At 42.5% G+C, this 14,245-nt stretch overlaps 1 protein-coding gene across 1 annotated transcript in view; it reads left to right on the top strand.

The window, feature by feature from the left end:
- stk10 (serine/threonine kinase 10) overlaps positions 1-13,099 on the top strand; it is a 114,119-nt gene extending 101,020 nt beyond the window's left edge. Inside the window, exons 16-19 of the mRNA XM_085995334.1 lie at positions 39-227; positions 4,606-4,731; positions 7,943-8,056; positions 12,449-13,099. Of these exons, the coding sequence (XP_085851460.1) occupies positions 39-227; positions 4,606-4,731; positions 7,943-8,056; positions 12,449-12,586 (567 nt within the window). The 3' untranslated portion in view covers positions 12,587-13,099. The remainder of the gene's footprint in view (positions 1-38; positions 228-4,605; positions 4,732-7,942; positions 8,057-12,448) is intronic.
- Positions 13,100-14,245: the final 1,146 nt, after the last annotated feature.

The following is a 14,245-nucleotide window of genomic DNA, read 5'->3' as shown; positions in this document are numbered from 1 at the left end:
GTCTCATTTTATTTACTTTGCATGGTTGACCCCCACAGGAGTTGGAGCAGATGCAGCGTTACAATCAGCGAATGATTGAGCAGCTAAAGATCAGACAGCAACAGGAAAAGAACAGACTTCCCAAAATCCAAAGAAGCGAGGGGAAGACTAGAATGGTGATGTACAAGAAGAGTTTGCGCATTAACTCTACGGGGAGTCACACAGAAGACAGAGATAAAATCAAACAGGTAGTTTGTGTGACCCAAGCTCAATAAACTTAGTTGCTGCTTAGTGATTTCCACCAGGCTATCATTATAGTTGCACAAAAGATTTTTAATAAAGCACAAAGCTCAGAAATATACAAAACGGATTTATTCCTTTCAAATTTCTAATTTACGGAAATAATGGCCTGGATATAATGGGTAGGTTACATAGGCGGTTGGGGGTGGTGGTGGTGATGTGGTCAAGAGTTTTGGACGGGAAACCCGGAAGTTGTGGAATTTTAACTCCACTGTGTGCATCTTTTGGCCCGACAGGTTCCCAGCCTGGAAGTCACCCTGATTGACAGGCTTGGCTTCCAGACGGACGCGGAGCACACCAGAGTAGGGGGAGGGGGGGGCATGGTGGCGGTGTCTGAGCCCGGGGGCGTTTAACATTACCCCCTATTAGTTTGCTCTGTGAACTTGCTGGTTACTTTTTATTGCTTTAGATTGGAGGGAATTTGAAGGAATTTTTGTAATTCTAATTTCTCATTCCTCACTTTATCCTTCACTCCTGGTAGCTTTCCAGTCTGAACTGCAGACTTTTGTCAAAACAACTACTTCACATTTACAATGACAGTTATGGTTTGTGAGCAAAATGGGACCCATCTGTGGTGGTGAAAATGAACCTTTGTGTGTGCTTACCCTGGTTCCAGACAGTCTCGTGCTTCAAATGGCATCAGATTCTGGTGCTACCTCTTGCATCAATACCATAAAATTCAAATTTGGGACTTGTCCAATTTACACACAACTGCCCAGTTAATGGGCTCTGGGGAAAATATGTAATTTGCCTAATTAATAATCGTATAATGAATATTACCAATAAGATCTTTACATGGTCGTGTTGCACTCATCATTGTATTAAATATTTTAACTCCTAAAGAAGTACTCTGCCACACTTCTCACAATTAGTTACATTTGGGAATGCTTGAAACATTTTTAAAATATTGAAAGAACTTGCATTTATATAGCACCTTCCACCTGGAGCACTTCAGTCAATGAAGTACTTTTGAGGTGCAGTCACTTTTTTTATTCATTCACAGGATGTGGGCATCGCTGGCAAAGCATTTATTGGCCATCACGAATAGCCTTTAACTGAGTGGCTTGCCATTTCGAGGGCAGTTAAGAGTCAAGCACATAGCTGTGGGTCTGGAGTCGCATATAGGCCAGACTGAGTGAGGGCAGCAGATTTCCTTCCCTAACGGACATTAGTGAACCAGATGGGTTTTTACAACTGATGCTAGCTTTTTATTCCAGATTAATTTAACTGAATTTAAATTCCCCAGCTGCTGTGGTGGGATTTGAACTCGTATCTCCAGGCTTCTAGATTACTAGTAATATAACCACTATACTACCATTCCCCATACTGTTATGTAGGAAAATGTGGCAGACAGTTTGTGTAAGGTCCCACAAATAGCACTGAGATAAATGACCAAATATTCTGTGTTTTTTTGGTGATGTTGGTTGAGGGATAAATTTCAGCCAGCACACCCAATCAAACTCCCCTGCTCCTCTTCAAATAATGTCATGGGATCTTTTATTTCCATCTGAGTGATCAGATGATTCCTCGGTTTAACATTTATCCAAGACTGCTGTAACACTATCTCAGTACTTTACTGAAGTGTCAGCCTAGAGTATCTGCTTGAGTCTCTGGAGTGGATCTTGAACCCACGATCTTCTGGATATGATGCATACTGATGCCACTGAGCCAAGTCTGACACCAAGCAATATTCTTTGATCCTTTAAAAGGCTGTCCATAATATAAATGTAATCTGAATAAAGGCTAGGATTTTCCAATCGGAGGCTTCCTAAGGGCGGATGCTTCCGATCGGGAAAATATCTACGCACTTACCTGCTGGCTCCGTAGGTCCCGAGACTTCCAATCCTGGGCCTCACCTCTTCGAAATGCGCAGAGGCCCAGAGGCGCAGGTGGTTTGCAAACGTCCCTGGGATCACGTGGGCCATGGGGAACCAATCAAAGAAGGGAATACTCCAGCACACTTTTGACAGGTCTCTCCATGCAGATCTGTCAAAATTATGAATGGGGATCACACTTTTTTTTAAAAAGTTAAACATTAAATAATTTTTTTTAATCACACATTTAAAATCAGTTAATTACATTAAATATTAAACAAATTTAATTTTTTGAAAAAATAAAGTTTTTTACGGGGCTAAAAATAAACTTTTTTAAAAAGTATTTTGAAATTATAAATGAGTTGGGGGAAAAAATTAGTTTTTTTTTAAAACTCTTATGCTGGTAAAAAGCCGGCTTTACGCCAGGCGTAAGTTTTTTTTAAAGGTTTTCAGTGGGCAGAAGTTGTGCAGAGAGTGGAACTCTCTGCCCGCGTAGACTCTTCTCCCGGGCAGGCGGAGGAATTCTTGACAGATCGGAAGTGTCTGGTTTTAGCGCATGCACTTCGCATGCCTGAAACCGGCACTTGTGAGGCCCCTACGGGGTGCGTACACACCTCGTACAGACCCATAGGGGTCAGAATATCTGGCCCAATATATCGAGCTGGGGATTTTTTTTTATCCCCAGTGGATTTTTTAGATGAGTTATGTTCTTGTGTATTTAACCTATTGAATGCAAATCCAAGTTTGGTGAAAATTAGTTTCTGCCTTTTGACCAAGCTTTTTTATTTCTCCATACACCATTGCTTTCATGCAGTTTTAGGTGGCAAGGTAATTGGAAAAAAAAAAAAAAAAATTTATTCATTGATGGGATGTGGGTGTCGCTGGCTTGGCCTGCATTTAGTGCCCATCCCTAATTGCCCTTGAGAAGATGGTGGTGAGCCGCCGCCTTGAACCGCTGCAGTCCATATGGTGTAGGTACACCCACAATGCTGTTAGGAAGGGAGTTCCAGGATTTTGGCCCAGCGACAGTGAAGGAACGGCGATACAGGTCCAAGTCAGGATGGTGTGTGGCTTGGAGGGGAACTTGTAGGTGGTGATGTTCCCATGCGTCTGCTGCCCTTGTCCTTCTAAGTGGTAGAGGTCACGGGTTTGGAAGGTGCTGTTGAAGGAGCTTTGGCGAGTTGCTGCAATGCATCTTGTAGATGGTACACACTGCAGCCACAGTGCGCCGGTGGTGGAGGGAGTGAATGTTGAAGGTGGTGGATGGAGTGCCAATCAAGCGGGCTGCTTTATCCTGAATGGTGTCGAGCTTCTTGAGTGTTGTTGGCGCTGCACTCATCCAGGCAAGTGGAGAGTATTCCATCACACTCCTGACTTGTGCCTTGTAGATGGTGGAAAGGCTTTGGGGAGTCAGGAGGTGAGACACGCGCCGCAGAATTCCCAGCCTCTGGCCTGCTCTTGTAGCCACAGTATTTATATGGCTGGTCCAGTTCAGTTTCTGATCAATGGTAACCCCCAGGATGTTGATAGTGGGGGATTCAGCGATGGTAATGCCATTGAATGTCAAGGGGAGATGGTCATTGCCTGGCACTTGTGTGGTGTGAATGTTACTTGCCACTTGTCAGCCCAAGTCTGAATGTTGTCCAGGTCTTGCTGCATATGGACACGGACTGCGTCAGTATCTGACGAGTCTCGAATGGTGCTGAACAGTGTGCAATCATCAGCGAACATCCCCACTTCTGACCTTATGATGGAGGGAAGGTAATTGATGAAACAGCTGAAGATGGTTGGGCCTAGGACACTGCCCTGAGGAACTCCTGCAGTGATGTCATGTGATTGAGATGAATCACCTCCAACAACCACAGCCAACTTCCTTTTGTGCTAGGTATGATTCCAACCAATGGAGAGCTTTCCCCTTGATTCCCATTTACTTCAGTTTTGCTAGGGCTCCTTGATGCCACACTCAATCAAATGCTGCCTTGATGTCAAGGGCAGTCACTCTCACCTCGCCTCTTGAGTTCAGCTCTTTTGTCCATGTTTGGACCAAGGCTGTAATGAGGTCAGGAGCTGAGTGGCCCTGGCGGAACCCAAACTGGGCGTCAGTTAGCAGGTTATTGCTGAGTAAGTGCCGCTTGATAGCACTGTCGACGACACCTTCCATCACTTTGCTACTAGGCTAAACATTACTCAATTTGCAATCTGACAGGTATGCTTGTCGTGGTTAGAAAGGGCAATTGCTCAAACTTCTACATTCTCCACACACCATAGTAATCTTTTGATTTTTTAAGTCCGATATGTACGAAACCCAGCAGGGCCTGTATTGTTTGGAGAATGCCTTTATTCAAAGAATGAAGGTGCCCCGAAAAAACTAGGTAATCAACATTTACTTCCATTCCCTGGACATTACGCTTTTACATGCACAGGTGGCTCAAAATGACTATATTGTGAATCATATTGACATAACCTCCTTCTCATTCTCTAACTTGTGATATGGTGTTGCTTTCAAAAATAGTTTGGTCTGCAAGAAGAGAAAAGACAAAAGATGGAAAAGCAAAATCAGCAAATAAAGCATGAAGCCCAAATGAGAGACATGCAACATACGTGTGAGAATAATATCCAGGAGCTCCAGCAACTACAGGTAATCAGTTTAGCATTTGCTACATGTCTTTGCATGCACACTTGAGTTTGTTTCTGTATAAAGCACATTGCAATCTCCTGGTTATTTATGATCATTTTTGTTTTTGGATGGTATACAGGAGCTGAATCTTGAATAATATATAACCTGCTCACTTGTACAGGCCAGGTTGCAGTTGCTGCAAAATCTCTGGTCCATTTTCCTCATGCTGTTTCAGATTAAAATGGGATGCTCATTTTCTGCAGTGGCTGTAAGCTGGCTGTGCATCCTGACAGCAAGTTCACCGAGTCATCCTTGTATCGTAATTCATTAATGGTTTTGATGGGTACTATTATGCGCCGTCTGCTTTGGACAGTTGTCGGGTGCAACTTTAAAAATGAAGCTAATGGGCTTTATGTCAGTCCAAATCCTTGAGTGAAATTTGGCAGTTCTGTTTTTTGTGGTTTTGTAAATTTGATGTGAATATCACAACGTTATGCCCCATTCTCTAGAAAAATGTCACAGCAGTCTATGCCATTTAAGCACATGAACATAATATTGGAACCAAAGGAATTCAAACAGGTTAAGAAATATGTACTGCAATGGAGATAAAGGGATGGATTTTCTCTGCGGTGTCGGGATGGTGTCTGGATAGCTGGTTGCCGGGTTCCGGTCCTGCTCCCGGCTGCAGCCGCTCTGTCAAAGGGATTTTCCCTTGATTGGCCTTGTTAAGCCTGCCCTGCGGGCTTCCCAGCCAATTAACAGGAAGCGGGTTTGATGACACATCATCAGCCGGTTTCCTTAAAGGGACCAGGGCCACATTGATTTTGACAGTTGTTCTGTCAGTGTTCTGCAGCATTGAGGTGCTGCAAACACTGACAAGCACTGCACAAAGGTGCACGGCTGCATCCAGGCTCTCCAATGACTCCCTCCATATGCTTATGGAGGGTGTCACAGCACGCAGGGAGGTTCTCTTCCTTTCCAAGGGCGGAGGAGACCACCCCAGGACACCAACGCAGCCTGGTTGCACATTGCACAGGATGGCAAAAGCAGGGATGTCGTGAGGAGTCCCTGGTTGCAGTGACGCCAACCTTTCAATGATCTCAGTGGATCATGAAACGTTACTGCAAAGCCACACTCAAACTCACCATGCTGTGCCACTCAACACATCCCCATCACTCTGCCTTCCATACCCTACTCCTGCACATCCTTACTCACCAACTTGCCTTGCACCTCCACCCATCCCTCTCTATCTAGATTATCACTTCCCCATCTCACTAGCCACCCCTCACATTCACCCTCATCCTACTGCAAACATACCAACTAACAACACACAAGGGTAGGCACTTGAGAGGTTTAGCCAATGTCCATGTGAAGTTTCTGGTAATGTGTTGTCATACAATGAAATCTATATTTTTAACACTTCACCTTATTGGGCAGATCTGTGTGCACCTCGAGAATAATCTTACTGAGTTCCAGTGAATGTTGAGACATAACGTTCCCCCCCCCCCACTATTGTGGTGATTGTGCATGGAATGGCTTGGACATTAAAGGGATGGTATCAACCTGGCGCATCATGTGGCACCCAGGGTTTACAGCATCAAGTGAAGTTATTCTGGCCATGGTGATGCCATCGCTGGCCTCCCAGGCAGCAGTGTTGTCAGGGGCTGATTCCCTGTGTCCTGTGCAGCATCAGATGATGGCAGAGAAGGTTGGTGTTGGTGCTGCTGGTGTGCCTGGTGATGTTGGTGTTTGGGCTGAGTGTGGAAGGAATCAGAGGAGCAAGGTGAGATAGTTTCTTGGGCAATAGATGGCAGCTGCAGGTGAGGTGACAGAAGCGATCTGTCAGTGGTGAAAGAGGTTGTTCCAATGAGGTGGTACTGTACGTACAGTTGCCTCAACACTTGCAAGCTAAAGAAATCTCTATGTCCTACAAATGCAGTAACCAACAATTTCTGTACTCTGAAACTGACCATCTGCAACATGGCATCCTTTACACCACTTCTGCCGCTGTCAGCTTATCAGATACATCAGAGCAGACTCAACTCACACCAGGGTGAGCTGGCGTGTTCACCGAGCAGCGGGTAACCTGTGGGGGAGCACCTAAAATTGGAAGGAAGCCTCAAAATATCATTTAATTGGCTCTTAAGCCATTTAATGAGCTCAATTGTCTCCCCCTGCCGCTTGGTGTCTGGTCAGCTCTCCGGTAACAGACCCGACACCGTGGAGGCGGGTTTTCTACCCGCTGTCAATCTTCACTATTTTGACCTGCCTCCAAACCCGCCCTCTGAGTGCCGGTAAAATCAAGCTCAAAGTGTCTAATATATCAAACAACTGAACCCTCTGTAGTTTCTGTTTAAAGTTTCCTGCAGATAACCTTTTGTAAAGTTTTGATTCAAAGCACAACTTGAACACTAGCTACATATTAATAAAATATTTGCATTAGGTAAAAGATTGGAAGGAAGTCTAAATTGTAGAGCCATTTTCAAGTGATCCAGTAATAGAACTTGCCAGCAATTCCCCAGGTATTCTCAGTAATTAACCTCTAATTATATACAGGAAACTTTGTGCTATCCGGCACCGACGGGACCGAGCTGCTGCCGTTCCCTCAAAACTGCCGGACACTCCAGAGTTAATGTTGAAAGATACGGAGATTCTCATCTCTGTATCTGACAACAAACACTGTTGTTTAGCAACAGCTTCTAAACAGTCGGGTGCAGCTGCAAGCGTCTGTAGCTAAAGCTGTTGCTATAGCTACAGACCTTGCAGTGCTTGACTGGGGAAAAAAAAGCAAAGAAAAGAAACGAAAAGAATAAAAAAACGGCTCCTGATTTTTGCCGGTGGCTCCAGCTTGCCGGATGGTTCGCCTCCGGATAACTCAAAGTTTCCTGTAATTACAAACAAGTATAGCCAACTTTGTGAAGTTGATGTGTGGTTGTTCCTTGAATTAAAAGGAATACCTTTTTTTCATAATTGCATTTGTATCTTTTTGAATACATAATGAAAATTTGATATTTTGCAAACAATTGGATCCCTGTCCTGGGGGTGCTAAAGATTTGGAATGTCATGTACATTTTGGTTTACTTTTGACTACTGCTTGTAGATTGTCAAGAACTGCAAGTGAGATCACATGTAAAAGTAAATTTTGATATTTAGTAGTGCTTTAGTCAATATAAGAAAGGCATGTGGCACATATTGATGGGCTACAGTAATTTAATTATCCCTTATTCTTTAGAATGAAAAGTGCCATCTTCTGATTGAACACGAGACCCAAAAGTTAAAAGCACTTGATGAAAACCACAACCAGCAACTCAAGGAATGGCAAGAGAAGCTGAGACCAAGAAAAAAGGTAAGTGGTTATGAACAGTCGAAAGGGTTAAATGAAACAGTTAGTGTTTGCTCATCCCTTTTTCATTACTATATGGGGGGTTCTTAAAAAGGGAAATTTGAGAACTGCTCCTACATCCTGCTGTTTATCTGTGCATGCTGTCCTTATAAAACAAGTTCGTATCGAGTGGTTTCCATTCATTCAACATTGCATTATTTTAGTAAAAAAAAAGCAGTCTTGTGTTTAACTTCTGATTATCGTGGCACAAATGTGGGTGTGTGTCCCCAAAAAAACCTTTCTTCAGTAGGTTCTCTTCTGAAGGTGGTGGTGGGGTGGGGGGGAAGGTTACAGTTCTATGGGTGGCGGTAGCTGCCTGGTACATTTCCCAAGTGGCTCCTTATCTCCAAGTCTTAGTCAGCATTCGAAGTCTGTTTAACTGTGGGGGTCCTTGGCAGCTGAGCCCAAGCAAGTTCATCTTCCACAGACAAAATTCCAATAAGGGTCACCTTTTTTCTTCCTGTTGCAGGCCTCAGTGGATCTGCCTAGGTCATTCGGCACCTAGTGACGAGCTCTATATTGGCATTGGGAGGGGCCCGAGAGAAGTTAGTCTATTCATCACTTTGGTTGGGAATGGGGCATGGATTTAAAATGAGACTCGCTTTTGTTTTGAGTGCAGCCACCGTACTGTGGGGAATTGCTGAGCAGAGGACAGGGAGCGAAGATTTGAGGGAAAGTAGCTGCTGGCCTGCGTTTGTGCACCATTAAGTGTCTGACTCAGCAATATAAATAGAGACCTGAGGGCAGGTTGCCTACACCCTAGGCTATGGTGGACAGGCGATCTTGGGAGAGCAATAGTAGGGGAGGGGACTTCCAGAATAATGATTAAACCAACAAAACGTGCTGTCAAACAACTGGATTGTTTAATAGCTTTGGGTTCTACAGCTTTCAATAGTGGAGAATAAGCAACATTTATTACAAATCTGTAATGGTGCAATTAAATAGAGCAGGTCATCCCCCACACTCCTACCTACAGATGGTGTGTGGTAGGGCAAAAGAGAAAGTTTTGAACTGTATTAATGAAGATATATATTCCAACATTTCAAAGGTGTTTTGACAGGCTCGAGAGTGTCATCGCACTAGAACAAAGGAAAAAAGAACGTGCATTAATATAGCACGTTTCATGTCCTCCAGGTGTCCTAATGAATTACTTTTTGAAATGTAATTACTGTTACGTAGGCAAACAAAGAAGCCAATATGTGCACAGCAAGATCCCACAAACAGCAGTGAGATAACTGACCAGTTAATCTCTTTTGGTTTGAGTTAGTTGAGGGATAAATTTTGTCCAGGACATCAGGAGAATGCCCCTACTCCTCTTAAATGTACCTTGTGGGGTTTTTTTCTGCTCATCTAAACATGCAGATGTGGCCTTGGTTTAAAGTTTGATCCAAAAGATGGTACATCTATATCAATGATTTGGATGAGGGGACTAAATGTAACATTTCCAAATTTGCTGATGAGACAAAGCTAGGTGGCAGTGTCAGTTGCGAAGAGGCTTCAAGGGGATCTCGACAGGCTCAGTGAGTGGGCGAGAACATGGCAGATGGATTATAATGTGGATAAATGTGACGTTATCCACTTTGGTAGAAAAAACAGAAAGGCAGAGTATTTCCTAAATGATGAAAGATTGGGGAATGCAGATGCTCAAAGGGACCTGGGTGTCCTTATACATGAGTCACTGAAAGTGAATGTGCAGGTGCAGCAAGCCATTAGGAAGGCAAATGGTATGCTGGCCTTCATTACAAGAGGATTTGAGTTCAGGAGTAAAGAAGTCTTACTCCAATTATATAGGGCCTTGGTGAGACCACATTTGGAGTACTGTGTACAATTTTGGTCTCCTTACCTAAGGAAGGATATACTTGCCATAGAGGGAGTGCAACAGAGGTTCACGAGATTGATTCCTGGGATGGCAGGACTGTGAAATGAGAAGAGATTGAGTAAACTAGGCATGTATTCTCTTGAATTCAGAAGAATGAGGGGTGATCTCATTGAAGCATACAAAATTATTACAGGGCTTGATAGAGTGGATGCTGGGAGAATGTTTCCCTTGGCTGGGGAGTCTAGAACCAGGAGCCACAGCCGCAGGATAAAGGGTAGGCCATTCAGGACTGAGATGCGAAGAAATTTCTTCACACACACGGTGGTGAATCTTTGGAACTCTCTACCCCAGAGGGGTGTGGAGGCTCAGTCATTGGGTATATTCAAAACAGAAGTCGATAGATTTCTGACTAGTAAGGGCATCAAGGGATATGGCGATAAGGCCGGTGAATGGAGTTGAGGCAGAAGATCAGCCATGATCTCATTGAATGGCGGAGCAGGCTTGAAGGTCCGAATGGCCTACTCCTGCTCCTATTTCTTATGATCTTACAACACAGTGCCACGCTGAAGTGTCAGCCTAGAATATGTGCTCAAGTGCTGCAGTGGGACTTGCACGAACTTCGTGCCACCACTGAGTGAAGCTGGGTATTGAATGTTTACTAATATCCCAGGTGACAAAAATGGAATATTATTGTCCATTATTTTTTTCCTTTTACAGTATTTTAGAGTTTAAAATGGGTTGCGTTAAATAAATTCCGCACTCAGTCCGGAAGCGGCACTTTAATTGAACCAATAAACATGTTCTTGAAACCAAACCAGCTATAGAATGCTGTAATGAGACAGTATCCTTAATATTCTGTCTGCTTTGTTTTGAAAATAGTCAATTAAAGTAAAAATAGGTACTTGGAACCAGTTATGAATGGATGTGAGTCCAGCAGCTATTAAGAGGCTGTCAGACCAAGGCCAACCAGGTGCCATTGTATTGTTTGATTGACAACCTTGAATGCCTGCAAACCTGAATTCAAGTGACCTAATTCTTGTAACCGGGGATGCCCCACAAGGTGTGTCTGGGGCAAGGAATTGATTGACAATTCCTTGTCCAGGCAGAGAAATGTCTTCAGCTTTTTGACAGTTCAGCAGTTCTTGTTCCATCAGAACAAAAATGAACACATGGAGCCTCAGTGGAGTAGAGTCAACCTTGCAGATGCTGATCCTATTAGGATAGTTAGTGAAATATGAAGTCTTCTGTTCTTTTGTGAACCTTACTGTGATAATCTAGTGAAATCTGTCTTGTTGATCATTTACATTTAGGGAGTGCAAACCAAAGATTATAGTCTAAGACACACACAATATAATAATTATTCTTCCACTATCTGAAGAAGTAGGGGGCACAAGAGGGCTTATGTCATTTCACGGTGAGCAACTTCCAGTTTAGAGGCTGTTCTGTTGGATTCTGGGCAGAGTAGCATTACCAGATTTTGTGCACAAGAACAAAGGCATGAATGTAATTTGTTCCATGTCAAAGTATTTAATGGGTCAAACTCTTGATGTGACTTGAAGAAAATACTTAAGCCTTCAGGATTCTTTCTAGAGTGCACTGATCTTGCAAGCTCAGCATTTTGCCAGGACTTAAATTCAGATCTCTTGTAACTAACAACCTGTTGAATTGATGACCAATGACGTTATGGCACGAATATTTAGATATTGTTTTTAAAATACAAACCTTAACTTGGATCATCCACATTCTGAGATCTTGAGTAAAAATGACAACTTTTTTTTTTAATGTAATCTCATTTGGCTTTTTACTTTTCTATCTTACACTGAATTTAATGTCCTACCTTCAGTGTACTAAGGATATTAATTTACTGTCCATTCGGAATACTATACTTGGAATAATATTTAGTGCTTTCATGCTTAAAAGTAATTACATTTCTAGTGCGATGATTTGAACATTGAATAGAAATGTTATGAAATGCATTTCTGGCCCCAAGAATTTCCTTGAGGCTCTTCCTGTTCCACCACTGGTACATCGTCACAATCCCAGTTTACGTGCGTAAATGGGCTGAACTTCCACTGAAGTCATGGCAGCAGAGTGGGTGAAGCTTCAAGAAAGTCTCCAGAGCCAGTCTTCATGCTATGATTTTTGACTTCGTATATAGTAAGCAATAGATTAGATTATGAAAATTAGTATGATTTTATAATATCTGCATTTATTTAGCTCATTTTTAGATTTGAACTGCATCAAAACACCGCATTATCAGAGGGCAACAAGTATGATTTGAAGTTAAGAATTTGTAAGTTGTAACAACGGAAGCATTAAATGGGCCCAAATAAATTTGTACTACTCCAGTAATTCAATAAACAAAGTTTGGTTTTACAAATGTTAGTTCAGCTTTATTAACACCGTCAAACACTAGTGATATTTTAAAAGGTTACTCAAGAAAAGCTTAATAGTACCTGATAAATCAAGAGTTTCTTTTGATTTCTGTGTTTCTGAATGCTTTTGTCAGCGTTTTAATAGCGATGTGTTTGATGCAGGCTTTGGAAGAAGAACTGACCCAGAAAAAGAAAAATCAGGAGATCTTCTTTAAACTTAGTGAAGAAGTGGAGTGTCAGAGTCCAAGTTCTCCAAACAAGGTTGCCAAATTTTTCCCTTTTACTTCAGAGCCATCCTAAGGAAGATCAGGATTCCATTACTTCTCTATGAACTCAGGATTACAGAGATATGAACAAGTCTTTAATTTATATTTTCTAAATTTAAATTGTATTAATGTTTCCTGATTTCGGAGGAAGAGAAATGCTGTATTTACTACTGATATCTCAAAGAATACGAACCCTTCGATGTTACTGTGTTCAACTAAGAACCTTGCTATGAACAAAAGTGTATGCTCATGTTGATGTACAAAAGTGTTCTTTAGTTGAGGGAGGCTTTGTTGTGCCTACTTCTAAATTCTTTGCTTGTTTTTCAGAGCTTCCTTGTCTGTACAGGACCAGCTAACCAAGTGAGATAATGCAAGATTATAAAGCAAGTTTTTCAAAAATCTGTTCTTTAGTTCATATACCAAAAAGCAATTTTTACTAAATATTCTTAATACCTAATGAAGAACTGGGTTCAAGCAAAAAAAAATCCTGTTTAAGTGAACCACTATGTTTATAAAAAAATACTGCCAATAAAAGTTATAATCTGCAGCATTGGTCGCTGTTTGACTTTTATTCTACTACTCTTTGGTGATATGACCAGGAAATGCTTTTGAACAATCTGATGCAATGACCTAGGAGAGTGAACAAAACCATCAAGAAATGTGGACAATGCAAGGGAGCTAACTTAGGGGAGAGGAAGAGTGGAGAACATTTTTAAGCCAGTACATTGATATGCAGGTACATTCCTTGTCTCACTGAGCAGTGTTGAACAGACAGATCTTTACCAGCAAAGACTGACTGATTCAATTTGACAACTTTTTTATGGATCCTTGCCCATTGAAATAGCCTAAGTACAGTTGAAATGGCTATGAATGGAGTTCAGACTGACAGAGGAATCCTAGTTGACTTGACCTCCAACCAATGCAGAGGAGCAATAAACAAAGCCAGTAGAATATTGAGTGACACAGCCAAAACCGTAGAGTACAAGTAGGAGGAATTGGTGATCGATTGTGCTGTAATCAACTCACACCTTGAGCACTCCATCCGGTTTGCCATGGCGCAAAGGAAAAATTAAAGTGCTGCAGACCCCCCCGTGTTGACAGCCTGAGAATTGGAGAAGCTTGAGATTTTCAACTTGGAAAGGTACCGAAGAGAGAATCCTAGAATAGTACAGCACAAAAGGAGGCCATTTGAAGCCCATCAAGCCTGCGCCGGCTCTTTCGAAGAGCAATCCAGTTAGTCCCACACTCTCTGCCGCGCCCCCCCCCCCCCCCCCGCCCCCAAAAACTCTCTTCCCATATCACTGCAATATTTTCTCCAATTCCCTTTTGAAGGCTACTCTCACCCTGTCAGTGCATTCCAAATCCTAACCAGACGTTGCGTAAAGAAGTTTTTCCTCATGTCGCCTCTGGTTCTTTTGCCAATCACCTTAAATCTGTGCCCTCTCCTTATCGACCCTTCAACGATTGGGAAATGTTTCTCTTCATTTACTTTTTCTAAATCTTTCATGATTTTGAACACCTCTATCAAATCTCCTCTTAGCCTTCTCTGCTCCAAAGAGAACAACCCCAGCTTCTCTCATCTATCCATGTAACTATAATCCCTCGTCTCTGGAACCATTCTCGTAAATCTCTTCTATACCCTCTCCAAAGCATTCACGTCCTTCCTAAAGTGTAATGCCCAAATATGGACACA

Source organism: Somniosus microcephalus, chromosome 8, assembly GCF_052327205.1.
Source record: "Somniosus microcephalus isolate GS21.2 chromosome 8, FLI_Smic_1.0, whole genome shotgun sequence".
Lineage (NCBI taxonomy): Eukaryota > Metazoa > Chordata > Chondrichthyes > Squaliformes > Somniosidae > Somniosus > Somniosus microcephalus.
This window is presented reverse-complemented; position numbering and strand designations above follow the sequence as displayed.